The 13,839-nt window shown below is 46.7% G+C and overlaps 1 protein-coding gene across 4 annotated transcripts in view; it reads left to right on the top strand.

Annotated features, from left to right (window-relative positions):
* The first annotated feature begins 4,368 nt into the window (after positions 1–4,368).
* Positions 4,369–13,839, top strand: part of LOC134355835 (fibronectin type III and SPRY domain-containing protein 2) — a 47,046-nt gene continuing 37,575 nt past the window's right edge. For 3 of the 4 annotated variants that reach the window (XM_063066330.1, XM_063066331.1, XM_063066328.1), the window contains exons 1-3: positions 8,388–8,492; positions 9,150–9,954; positions 13,690–13,785. In XM_063066330.1, the coding sequence (XP_062922400.1) occupies positions 9,208–9,954; positions 13,690–13,785 (843 nt within the window). In that variant the 5' untranslated portion in view covers positions 8,388–8,492; positions 9,150–9,207. Of the gene's footprint in view, positions 4,504–8,387; positions 8,493–9,149; positions 9,955–13,689; positions 13,786–13,839 lie in introns of those variants that run through there. The other variant, XM_063066329.1, reaches the window with a different exon arrangement.

Genomic DNA, 13,839 nt, shown 5'->3' with positions numbered 1-13,839 from the left:
TGAAGAGACACTTCACCTGTGAGTCTGTTGGGGTCATCTACTGTGTCTGGTGCTCCCAGTGTGACCTCCCGTATATCAGTGAGACCCGATGTAGATTGGGAGACCACGTTGTCGAGCACCTACACTTCGTCCGCCTGGAAAAGCAGGAGTCCCGGTGCCTACGTAATTTAATTCCACTTCCTATTCCCACTCCAACACACCAGTCCAAGACCTCCTCTACTGTCACGTTGAGGCCACATTCAGATTGGAGAAGCAACACCTTATATTCTGTCTGGGTAGCCTCCAACCTGATGGCACGAACATCGATTTCTCGAACTTCCGGTAATTCCCCCCCGCTTCTCCGTCACCAGTCCCCATTCCCAATTCCCTCTCCCATTTTATCTCCTTACCTGCCCATCACCTCCCTCTGGTGCTCCTCCCCCTTCACTTTCTCCCATGGCCTTCTGTCCTCTCCTATCAGGTTCCCACTTTTCCAGCCCTTCATCTCTTTCACCAATACTACCTTGTACCTCTTCCTCTCCTCCCTGCATCTTCTTACTCTGACCTCTAACCATTTTTTCCAGTCTTGATGAAAGGTCTTGGCCTGAAACATAGAACATAGAAATTTATGGCACATTACAGGCCCTTCGGCCCACAATATTGTGCCGACCATGTAACCTACTCTAGAAACTGCCTAGAATTTCCCTAGTGCATAACCCTCTATTTTTCTAAGCTCCACGTATCTATCTAAGAAGCTCTTAAAAGACCCTATTGTATCTTCTTCCACCGCTGCCACTGGCCATGCATTCCACGCACCCACCACTCTCTGTGTGGAAAAACTAGCCCCTGACATCCCCTCGGTACCTATTTCCAAGCACTTTAAAACTATGCCCCCTTGTGTTAACCATTTCAGCCCTGGGAAAAAGTCTCTGTCTATTCAGATGATCAATGCCCCTCATCTTCTTATACACCTCTATCAGGTCACCACTCATCCACCGTTGCTCCAAGGAGAAAAGGCCAAGTACACTCAACCTATTGTCATAAGGTACGCCTCCAATCCAGGCAACATCCTTGTAAATCTCCTCTGCACTCTCTCTATAGTATCCACATACTTCCCTGTAGAGAGGTGACCAGAACTAAACACAGTACTCGAAGTAAACATCGACTGTTTACGCTTTTCCAGAAGTGCTGCGTGACCTGCTGAGTTCATCCAGCATTTTATGTGTGTTGTAAGTGAAATGGAACTAGTGTTTTGTAAAATTGCAATTGAATATTCTATGGCTCAACTTATGATGACCGCCATGCCATATGTCTTCTTCAGTAGCCTGTGTTGTCATTTTCAGGGAACTGTGAAGATGGACCGCTGAATATCACTGTGCAGCAACATTCCCCAAGGCCCTACCATTTTCTGTATATATTGTACCCAATCACCCCAAAATGCATCACTATCACACATTAGCAATAAATTCTATCCGCTCCACCCCACTTTCCAACTGACCTGTAGCTTAAAACAACCTTGCTCACACTAATCTTCCTGTCATTCTGTCACATTAATTCAGGCTAAGTTCAAAGTTCAAATTAAAATTTATTATCAGAGTACACACATGTCACCACATACTACCCTGAGATTCTTTTTCCTGCGGGCATATTTAGCAAATGTATAAACCAGTAACTAAACAGAATCAATGAACAACAAATTTTGCAAAAGCAAATATAAATAAATAGAAATAAATAACAAGATAACGAGTCCTTAAAGTGAGACCATCGGTTGTGGGAACACTAGAAATAGAGTGAGTGTAGTTATCTCCTTTTGTTCAAGACCTTGATGGTTGAGGGGTAGTACCTGTTTTTGAAGCAGGTGGTGCAAGTCCTGAGGCTTTTGTACCTTCTATTTGATGGCAGCAGTGAGAAAAGAGCCTGGCCTGGGCTGTGAGGATTTTTGATGATGGATGCTGCTTTTCTACAGCAACGTTTCATGTAGGTGATTGGGAGGGTTTTGCCTGAGATTCAGGAAGGGCAGGCAGATGATAGCACAAAATTGCAGCCAGCAGGGTGAGTATCAGTGCATTAGGGATGCAAAATCACAAAGAGTAGCAAATACAGTGCTCAAAGTGTTGTATCTCAACGTACAGAGTACAAGGAGCAAGGTGGTTGATTGTGTTGCACTATTACAGATTGTCAGGTTTGATGGTGTGGCCATCACTGAATCGTGGCTGAAGGATGGTTGCAGTTGGGAGCTGAATGTCCAGGGTTGCATATTGTATCAGAGGGATAGGAAGATAGGCAGAGAGGGTGGCGTGGTCCTACTGGTAAAGAGTGACATCAAATCAGTAGAAAGATATGACATAGGATTGGAAGATGTTGAATCCTTCCCATCTTATCCATAACACCCCTCATTCTCCTATGCTTCAAGGAATGAAGATTCAGTGCGGCTAACCACTCCCTATAACTGAGGCCCTCTCGTCCAGACAGCATCATCATAAATCTCTCCTGCACCCTCTCCAGCTTGACAATAGCTTTCCTATAGCCAAAACTGTATGCTATACCTTCACCAATGACTTCGAATACTGCATCATAATGTCCTAACTCCTAAACTCAATGATCCGACTGATGATGCCCAGCAGGCTGAACACCGTCTTCATGACCCTGTCTACTTGCACAGTTGCTTCCAGTGAACTATACACTTATACACTAGACACTTGTATTCCCAGGTGCCTCGGTTTCACAACTCTCATCAATGCCCTTCCATTCACTGTAAAAATCCTACCCTGGTTTGGCCGTCCAAAACGCATCACCTCACATTTATCCAAATTGAAATCCATTTGCCAACTAACTTATCAAGGGCTCTTTGTAATTGATTGTAAACTGCTTTACTCTCAATAAGAACCCCCCCCAACAAACTTGCACATCATGCCATGTATATCCACATGCAAATCTTTTACATAAATAATGGATAACAGAGTCCCAGCACTGAACCCCACATGTACCTCTTTAGTCACAGGCCTCTAGTCAGAGAATTTCACCCTCTGCTTCCTATTATCAAGCCAATTCTGATTTCACTTCACCAGCTCCCCCTGAATCCCATGCATCCTAACCTTCCAGATCAGCCTGTCATGTGGAACCTTGTCAAAGGCCTTACTAAAGTCCATATAGACAACATCTACTGTCCTACCTTCATCTATCTTTTTAGTTATCTCTTTGAAAAATTCCAAAAGATTTGTCAAATATGACCTCCTACACACAAGATCACGCTCTTCCTGATCAGCCCTTGACAATTGAAATGATGGCAGATCTTGTCCCTCAGAATTTCCTCTGGTAACTTCCCTGCACATGAAGTCAGGCTGACTAGCCTGTAGTTCCCTGGGCTGTCTTTGCTACCCTTCCTGAATAATGGTACAAAATTAGCCATCTTCCAGCCTGGCTAACGATGAAGCAAATATCTCTACAAGAGCCTCTGCGATTTCTTCCCTAGCCTCCCATTAGGTTGGTGTGGACTTGGTCAGGAACTGGGGATTTGCCACCCTAATGCTCTTCAAGGCAGCAAGTACCTCCTTTCTTATAAGGTGCACATGATACAAGACTTCACAACTTATTACCTTCATTTCTTTGGCAACCTTGATATTCTCCTTAGTAAACACTGAAGAGAAATAGCCAGCAACACACATCAAAGTTGCTGGTGAACGCAGCAGGCCAGGCAGCATCTCTAGGAAGAGGGACAGTCGACGTTTCGGGCCAAGACCCTTCGTCAGAGAAATAGGCATCTCTCCTGTGGCTCTACACATAGGCAGCTCAGTTAGTCTTTAAGAGGGCTGTCTCTAGCTAGTTGCCCTTCTACTGTTAACAACACTGACAAACTTGTTGAGATTATCTTTAACTCTGTGTGTGCCAAATTCTCTCATACCCTCATTTTGCTTTCTTGATTTCACTCTTATGCCTATTTTTCAGCTTTTTATTTTCGTTGAATATTCTCTTGTACCCAATTGCCTAAACACAATGTGTGCTTCCCTCTTTCCTCCCTTCCCAGAACCTCAATACCTCTTGTTAGCCAGGATAGACTGGGTACGTCTACCATTCACCCTAGCAGGAACATGCTACCACTGGACTATCGATACAGCCCTTTTGTTAACTGTTCCTTTGCCTTTAAGCAGAGTTTCCCAGTCATCCCCAACTAGATCCTGCCTAATGCCCTCAAAGTATGTGCTCCATGACTGTCCCACCAAAGTCTCTTTGCCCCCTCCTTACGCTCACATTTACACTCAGGTTTATGTCATTGGCATATTTTGAAATTGTAATATTTAGTTCCCTTAACCAAACCATTGGTGCCTGACTGCCCAAGCAATGATCTTTGCTACACCCATAGGTCACAGCCCACTAAGCTGGTAAGGGCCCATTTATTCCTGAACTATCTGTCCTCTATCCATATTGTCTACAGTATTTTCGACACTTCCTGCACTGGATCCCAACTTAAACCTTTGGAAAATCCACCTCATCTTACTTTGCTGAATACATTACCAATGTGCTCCGGTAGGTTTGTCAAACATTGGGTTTCTTTTATAGATATAAAACTATAAATACATTGGTTTATTATTGTCACATGTACTGAGGTATAGTGAAAAATTTAATTTCACGTCACCCATACAGATAATTTCAATATAACAGTTCATTGACAAAGTACGAAGGAAAACTTTCTCCGTACCGTTACAGAGAAGTGCAGTGCCGGCAGACAATCAGGTGCAAGGCCGTAACAAGGTAGATTGTGAGGTCAAGAGCCTGTCTTATCATACTAGGGGACTATTCATTGTCTTAGAAAAGCAGGACAGACACTATCCTTGAGCATGGTGATATGTGCTTTCAGGCTTTTGTATCTTCTGCCCCGTGGGAGAGGGAAGGGGACAAGGGAAAATATCTAGGATGGGTGGGGTCTTCGATTACATTGGCTGTTTTACAGAGGCAGCGAGAAGTGTAGACTGAGTCCATGGAGGGGAGGCTGGTTTCTCTGATGTACTGACTTTCTGCAGTTCCTTATGGTCATGGCAGAGCAGTTTCTGTACTGTGTTGACTCTGTCCAATCATGTATTATTTCTAAATGGCTTGTTGTCACATTCTTTCTCATAGCTTCAAACAATTTCTCAACCACCAAGGCCATTGCTTGGACCCCATTTATTCATATTCTATTGCAATAACTTGGTTGATGTATGAAGTTTGGACTACACTCACAGCAGTTTAATAGAATGAGAGATTATCTTGTTGAAACTGTAACATTTTGAGAGAAAAGTTGTCTTGGTGGATACCAGGGTATGTTTCCCCATGTGAAGGGGTCTAAAACTTGGGGCTGCACACAAAATGCTGGAGGAACTCAGCAGGCCAGGCAGCATCTATGGAAAAGAGTACAGTCGACGTTTCAGGCTGAAACCCTTCAGCAGGACTGGAGAAAAAAAGTGGAGGAGTAGATTTAAAAGGTAGGGAGAGGGGAGTGAAAAACACAAGGTGATAGGTGAAACCTGAAGGGGGAGGGATGATGCAAAGAGCTGGGAAGTTGATTGGTGAAAGAAACAGAAGGCGGGGGGGGGAAGCACCAAAGGGAGGCGATGGGTGGGCAAGGAGATAAGGTGAGAGTGGGAAAAGGGAATGGGAAATGGTGAAGGAGAGGGTGGAGGATTAGATTAGATTATGAGGACACTCAGTCCTTGTTTATTGTCATTTAGAAATACATGCATTAAAAAATGATACAATGTTCCTCCAGAGTGATATCACAAAAAAAACAGGACAAACCAAAGAATAACACTGACAAGACCACATATTATAACATATAGTTACAGCAGTGCAAAGCAATACCATAATTCGATAAAGAGCAGACCATGGGAACAGTAAAAAAAGTCTCATAGTCCCGATCGACTCCCGATAGTCCTCGATAGCAGGCGGCAGAAGGGAGAAACTCTCTCTGCCATAAACCTCCAGGCACCGACAACTGCCAATGCATTGGAAGCACCCGACCACAACCAACCCTGAGTCCGTCCGAAAACTTCGAACCTCCGACCAGCCCTTTGACACCGAGCACTGAGCACCATCTCTGCCGAGCGCTTCAACTCCATCCCAGCTGCTGAACAACAAGCAAAGCCGAGGATTCGGGGCTTTCCCCTCCGGAGATTCGGGATCACACAGTAATAGCAGCAGCGAAAAAGGCATTTCAGAAGTTTCTCCAGGTGTTCCTCTGTTTTCTCAAGTCTGTCTCCATCAAATCAGGATTGTGCACGGCACCCTACTTGACAGATTACAGATATCATTCACCGGGGTGGCCGTGCAAACTGCGTCATGCTGCCATCTTCTCCTCCTCCAAAGGGTGGGGGTCATTACCGGAAGTTTGAGAAATTGATGTTCATGCCATCAGATTGGACGCCACCCAGACGGAATATGAGGTGTTGTTTGTCCAACCTGAGTGTGGCCTCATCACGACAGTGGAAGGGGCCATGGATAGACATATTGGAATCGGAATTAAAATGGGCGACCACTGGGAGATCCTGCTTTTTCTGGCGGATGGAGCGTAGGTGCTCAGCGAGTGGTCTCCCAATCGATGTCAGATCTCACCGATATACGAGAGGTCACACTGGGAGCACCAGACACAGTATATGACCCCAACAGACTCACAGGTGAAGTGTCGTCTCACCTGGAAGGACTGTTTGGGGCCCTGAATGGTAGTGAGGGAGGTGGTGTAGGGGCAGGTGTAGCATTTGTTCTGCTTGCAAGGGTAAATGTCAGGAGGGAGATCAGTGTGGAGGGACAGATGTACAAGGGAGTCATGTAAAGAGCGATCCCTGCGGAAAGAAGAAAGTTGGGGGGGGGGAGAGATATGTGTTTGGTGGTGGGATCCCATTGGAGATGGCGGAGATTTTGGAGAATTACGTGCTGGACACAGAGGCTGGTGGGGTGGTAGGTGAGGACAAGAGGAACCCTATCCCTGGTAGGGTGGAGGAAGGATAGGGTGAGAGCAGATAAGCGTGAAATTAAAGAGATGCGGTTGCGAGCAGCGTTGATGGTGGAAGAAGGGAAGCCCCTTTCTTTGAAAAAGGAGGACATCTCCTTTTTTCTGGAATGAAAATCCTCAACCTGAGAACAGGTGTGGCCGGAGGAAATGAGAGAAGGGGATGGCATTTTTACATGTTAACAGGATGGGAAGAGATATAGTCCAGGTAGCTGTGAGAGTCAGTGGGTTTATAATAGTCATCAGTGGATAAGCTGTCTCCAAAGATAGAGACAGTGATATCAAGAAAAGGAAGGGAGGTGTTGGAAATGGACCAGGTAAATTTGACGGCAAGGTGGAAGTTGGAGGCAAAGTGGATGAAGTTGACGAGTTCAGCACAGCTGCAGGAAGCAGCACTAATGTAGTCGTCGACGTAGCGTAGGAAAAGTGTGGGATGGTCACCAGTGTAGACTTAGAACATAGACTGTTCCATGTAGCCGACAGGCAGGCATAGTTAGGACCCATGTGGGTGCCCATAGCTGTACCTTCCGTATGAGGGAAATGAGAGGAGCCAAAGGAGAAAATATTTAGAGAGAGGACATTTGCTAGACGGAGGAAAAGGTTGGAGGAACAACACCTCATATTCCGTCTGGGTAGCCTCCAACCTGATGGCATGAACTTCTGGTAATGCCTCCCACCCCACTATCCTTCAACATTCCCCATTTCCTTTCCCCTCTCTCACCTTATCTCTTTGCCGCCCATCACCCCCCTCTGGTACTCCTCCCCCCTTTTCTTTCTTTCATGGCCTTCTATCTCTTTCACCAATCAAACTCCCAGCTCTTTACTTCATCCTCCCCCTCCAGGTTTCACCCATCACCTTGTGTTTCTCTCTCCCCTCCCCCCACCTTTTAAATCTACTCCTCGGCTTTTCTCCCCCCAGTCGTGCCGAAGGGGTTTGGCCCGAAACGTCAACTGTACTTTCTTTCCTCAGATGCTGCCTGGCCTGCTGAGTTCCTGCAGTGTTTACTGTCTGTTGCTCGGATTTCCAGCATCTGTGGAATTCCTCGTTTGTGATAAAACTAGGGGCTACCCCATTTACAGTGGGAATGAGCAGGAACAAAGCAGTGAAAATTTGAAATTCTGTTCCCCAAGAGCTATGGAGGCAAAGCACAGGCGGAGATTGGCAGACAGTTAAACTACGAGGAAGTCAGGGGATATGAGATGAGTACAGGAAAGTGGTGTTTGGCTCATCTGTGATTTTACTGGACGGTGAGACATGTTTGATTTGCCTACTCCTGCTGCTGTTTCCTGTTCATAGGAGAAATTTTCCTCAACCTGAACATAGTCCTGAGCCGCTTCCTTAATTGGACTGCGTTCTGTCTGCATTCTCAGGTTGCTATCTGAGGAGTGGCTTTGCTGAAGGTCATATGTCATCAAGTAGCTAAATATACAGCAGGCAGGCAAACTGCCTGAGCTGGTGGGAGAGAAAGGCAAAGAGCGGGGAGCGGACGGAACATGGTTTAAAGAACAGTCTGGGATACTTATCTCCGAACAGGTACAAATGCTGAGCCACTTAGGCTTTCTGTCATTCAGTCTGAAAAGCAATCCGTCATTTGAGAAGAACAGCTGCAGCTTAATTCTAGACACGTCCCCCAATGTTCAGTTTCTAATGCCATGTCATCGTTAGATTTTGAGATCATTTTCTGTTAACAGAATGTTATCTTCTTTAACAAAGGCTTCTGAATATTCTTGCCCTCCCGGTGTGAATGGTGGATTGAGCAGATCCTCAAATCTTTCCCTCCCTCCACCTAGTAATCTCTTGCTGGGACAGAGCTCAGATTTCTGTTTCAGAAATTTGTGTCAGCTGCGAATCGTATGGCCTGTCTACAGTAACCAGTGGAGAGTGGGGAAAGCCTCAGTACTGGGGATGGGAATTTGGTTCACCTGTTCTTCCAGTTTGGAGGGCTTTGGGGAGAGAGCATCAGTACAACTTTTCCAATGTTCTGGCACCTCAATTATTTCAAAATGCACACATACACAGTCTGTATATCCTGTGAATTAATTTGAGGGATTTTTTTCAGCACCAGAATGTTGAATGCTTGAAGTAATCTTTTGAGAATTTATTAGTGATAATGAGATGTAAACACTGTCAAGAACAGGACAACTGGTAGATGTGGATTTGTTTCTGAACTTCTCTGTTTTTATTTCCCAGCTTCTGTGGGACCGCAGGGAAGTGAATTCAGGATGAAGCTCCTGTCTATGTAGAGAAGATGGAGAGCCAGGAAGCAGCAGATGAAGCCAGCGTTCTGGAGTCAAAAACTGATAGCTCCTCAAAGCAGCACACAGGCGAGGGAGCTCCACTCTCCCCAGGGGCAGAGGTCGGAGGAAGTGTAGAGCGGGCAGAACCTGAAGGGTTCCAGTTCTACCACATGGACCTCTATGAACCCAGGGGACGCTTGGAGATTTTTTCAGACAAACAGTCAGAAGCTGGAGCAGATGATTATCATCCGTCAGCCCTGCAGGATGCAGCAGTAGGCGACCCTTGTAATCAGGAGGGGCCAAAGGAAGAGCTGCTAAGCTTTGGTAGCTACCGAGGGGACTATGGCTGCTCGCCTTCTCCAGAAGCAGAGTTTGGTACTCGTCAGAAGTTTATAGAATTTTCCAACAATTTCCCTGTGGATAAACAGTTTGATCCGTTCCAGCAAATTGTCGATTATTCGGAAAGTGCGAGTCAGTACAGTGAAGGTCTGCTCAGTCCAGGGTCAGAACCAAGCGGTCTTGAAGAATCTGAGGCAGAGGTTGCCACGGCCCAGTGTGGAGAACATGTGGCAGAAAGGGTCAGAGCTCTCAGAACACTCAGAAACACGGAGTCAGACTACGAGGAGATTGTCCAGGACTCGGTCCCTGACATTTATTGTCGGTCATGTGATGTCCCTATTCCCGCTTTTGAGAAGCTCTTTGGATTCCACAAACACCATAGCGTGATGCCATTAGCAGAAGGTGCATCAGTTGCCAAGGTATGCATGACAAAAACGTACCGCAGTGCTGAGGATCTGTGACTGCTCAGTTGCTGAGGTTATCATTGGTAAGGTTTCCTGTAGCTCTCCCAGTTGGAAAGGGGTGGTAAGCAGCAGTCCATGAGCTGTAGCTTTTGGATAGGAATCCATCTGCTAACCTGGCTACAAAACATCCAAGTGGTGCGATGAAATACTCTGCTTTGTGCTGGATGAGTGGAGGACAAAGTGGCAACTCTCCAGAGACAGGCTTATTATCACTGTTGTACTTGTCGTGAAATTTGTTGTTTTGCTGTGGCAACACAATGTAAGGACATAAAATTACTATAAACCGCAAAATAAATAAATAGTACGAAGAAAATGATAACAAGGTAGTGTTTATGGGTTCATGGTCTATTCAGAAATGTGAGGTAGAGGGGAACAAACTATTCTAGAATTATTGACACAAACGCAAGGAAACCTGCAGATGCTGGAAATTCAAGCAACACACGCAAAATGCTGGTGGACGCAGCAGGCCAGGCAGCATCTCTAGGAAGAGGTACAGTCGATGTTTCGGGTCGAGACCCTTCGTCGGGATTAACGGAAAAGGGAGCTAGTAAGAGATTTGAAAGTGGGTGGGGGAGAGGGAGACCCGAAATGATAGGAGAAGACAGGAGGGGGAGGAATGAAGCTAAGAGCTGGGAAGTTGATTGGCAAAGGGGATACAAGGCTGGAGAAGGGGGAGTATCATGGGATGGAAGGCCTTGGAAGAAAGAAAGGGGGAGGGGAGCACCAGAGGAGGATGGAGAACAGGGATGGGGTAAGAAGGGGAGGAGGGGCATTAACGGAAGTTAGAGAAGTCAATGTTCATGCCTTCAGGTTGGAGGCTACCCAGACGGAATATAAGGTGTTGTTCCTCCAACTTGAGTGTGGCTTCATCTCGACAGTAGAGGAGGCCATGGATTGACATATCAGAATGGGAATGGGACATGGAATTAAAAAGTGTGGCCACTGGGAGATCTTGCTTCCTCCGGTGCACAGAGCACAGGTGCTCAGCGAAGTGGTCTCCCAGAATGCGTCAGGTCTCACCAATATATAGAAGGCCACATCGGGAGCACTGGACGCAGTATATCACACCAGCAGACTCACAGGTGAAGTGTCGCCTCACCTGGAAGGACTGTCTGGGGCCCTGAATGGTGGTGAGGGAGGAAGTGTAAGGGCATGTGTAGCACTTGTTCCGCTTACACGGATAAGTGCTGGGAGGGAGATCAGTGGGGAGGGATGGGGGGGACGAATGGACAAGGGAGTCGCGTAGGGAGCGATCCCTGCGGAAAGCGGGGGAGGGGAGGGAAAGATGTGCTTAGTGGTGGGATCCTGTTGGAGGTGGCGGAAGTTACGGAGAATAATATGTTGGACCCGGAGGCTGGTGGGGTGGTAGGTGAGGACAAGGAGAACCCTATTCCTAGTGGGGTGGCAGGAGGATGGGGTGAGAGCAGATATGCGTGAAATGGGGGAGATGCGTTTGAGAGCAGAGTTGATGGTGGAGGAAGGGAAGCCCCTTTCTTTAAAAATAGAGGACATCTCCTTCGTTCTGGAATGAAAAACCTCATCCTGAGAGCAGATGCGGCGGAGACAGAGGAATTGAGAGGAGGGGATGGCATTTTTACAAGTAACAGGGTGGGAAGAGGAATAGTCCAGATAGCTGTGAGAGTCCGTGGGCTTATAGTAGATATCAGTAGATAAGCTGTCTCCAGAGATAGAGACAAAAAGATCAAGGAAGGGGAGGGAGGTGTCGGAAATGGACCAGGTAAATTTGAGGGCGAGGTGGAAATTGGAGGCAAATTTGATGAAGTCAACGAGCTCAGCAGTGCCAATGCATTTTTCGATGTAGCGAAGGAAAAGTGGGGGACGGATACTAGTATAGGCTTGGAACATGGACTGTTCCACAAAGCCAACAAAAAGGCAGGCATAGCTGGGACCCATATGGGTGCCCATGGCTACACCTTTAGTTTGGAGGAAGTGGGAGGAACCAAAGGAGAGATTATTAAGAGTAAGGACCAATTCCACTAGATGGAGGAGAGTGGTGGTAGACGGGAACTGGTTGGGTCTGGAATCCAAAAAGAATTGGAGAGCTTTGAGACCTTCCTGGTGGGGAATCGAGGTATATAGGGACTGGACATCCATGGTGAAAATAGATGACGGGGGCCAGGGAACTTGAAATCATTGAAAAGATCCAGAGCATGAGAAGTGTTATGAACGTAGGTAGGAAGGGATTGAACAAGGGGGATAAAACAGTGATGAGGTATGCAGAAAAGAGTTCGGTGGGGCAGGAGCAAGCTGAGACAATAGGTCTACCCGGACAGGCAGGTTTGTGGATCTTGGGTAGGAAGTAGAAACGGGAAGTGCGGGGTGTGGGAACAAATCTCTTACTATCTCTTTTTTCTGTTAGTCTTGACGAAGGGCCTCAACCCGAAATGTCGACTGTACTTCTTCCTATAGATGCGGCCTGGCCTGCTGCGTTCCACCAGCATTTTGTGTGTGCTGCTAGAATTATTGAGTGTGGGTCTTCAGGCTCCTGTACCTCCTCCCTGATGGTATTAATGAGAAGAGGGCATGTCCTGGGAGATCAGGGCCGTTGCTTCCTGTTCATGAAGTTCACAATCAATTCCTTGGTTGCGCTGATGTGGAGTGTGAGGTTTTCGTGATACCACTCAACCGGCCAATCTATCTCAGTCCTGTAAATATTCATTTACTCCTGTTCTGGCTGAAGTGTGTGGCTTCCACAAAATCTGATGTTATACTCACCCAGCATCTACCAAACTCTGGAAAGATAAAGAGGAGGTTTAAAAAGTGAGGGAATATTCAAAGCTGTAAAGATATGTATGCTAAAAGTTGGCTTTGGCTGGGATGTTCAATTAGAGGAAGTAAATGAAAGCTGTGGAGGTAGTGCAGAGAGAGGCTTGCCAGAGTGGCTGCAAGGGTGAAAGTTTAGAGATAAGTGAAAAGACCAGGGAAACTGTTCTTCTTCTGGCTGTGAATCCTAAAAGTAGTTACAATAGACATGAATGGTTAGGCAGAGGAAGAGAGTTTCCCAGTGCTTAAAGGTTCACTAATGTGAGGCCACAGACAAAAATGATCATCAGAAGGACCAGACACAAGGTGAGGACAGAAAAGCAGAAAATAATGGACATATTCAGCAGATTGTATCCCTGTGGAGAGAGAAATAGTCCCTATTTCCATCAGAACCAAATGAGAAAGTGCTTTCTCTTTAGTTAAGAGTGGCCAGGGTTGAAGTGAATTGTTTCATTTTGTGGTGGTTACAGATTCAGTGATGGTGTAGGCATGGGGAGATCTGAGGACGGGGCTAACTGAATCACTTTTCAAAAGAGGCGTGTGGTTGTGATGGGCTCGCTGAGCACCATGTGACCCCTGAGGGATGTGTGACCCCTGACTCACTGATCACCGTGTGACCCCTGACTTGCTGAGCAGCGTGTGACCCCTGACTCACTGAGCACCGTGTGACCCCTGACTCACTGAGCACCGTGTGACCCCTGACGGATGTGTGACCCCTGACGGATGTGTGACCCCTGACTCACTGATCACTGTGTGACCCCTGACTCGCTGAGCAGCGTGTGACCCCTGACTCGCTGAGCACCGTGTGACCCCTGAGGGATGTGTGACCCCTGACCCACAGAGCAGCATATGACCCCTGTTTCCACCACTGAGGTTTCTATCCCTGACATTGTGCTTCTTCCCCAGCTTGAGTGTCAGAACAATCTGAAGAAACTGGAGAACCAGCTCATACAGATGGAGACATTTTCTAATCACCTGGAGGAAATCTTTGTCACTGTTGAAGTAAGTGCTTTTCTGTCCAGAGCCTGCTGAACAACGTCACCTACAACGGCCTCA

The sequence above is a fragment of the Mobula hypostoma genome, chromosome 13 (genome assembly GCF_963921235.1).
Source record: "Mobula hypostoma chromosome 13, sMobHyp1.1, whole genome shotgun sequence".
NCBI classification, from domain to species: domain Eukaryota; kingdom Metazoa; phylum Chordata; class Chondrichthyes; order Myliobatiformes; family Myliobatidae; genus Mobula; species Mobula hypostoma.
Note: the sequence above shows the minus strand (reverse complement) of the source record. Positions and strands in the feature narration are given on the sequence as shown.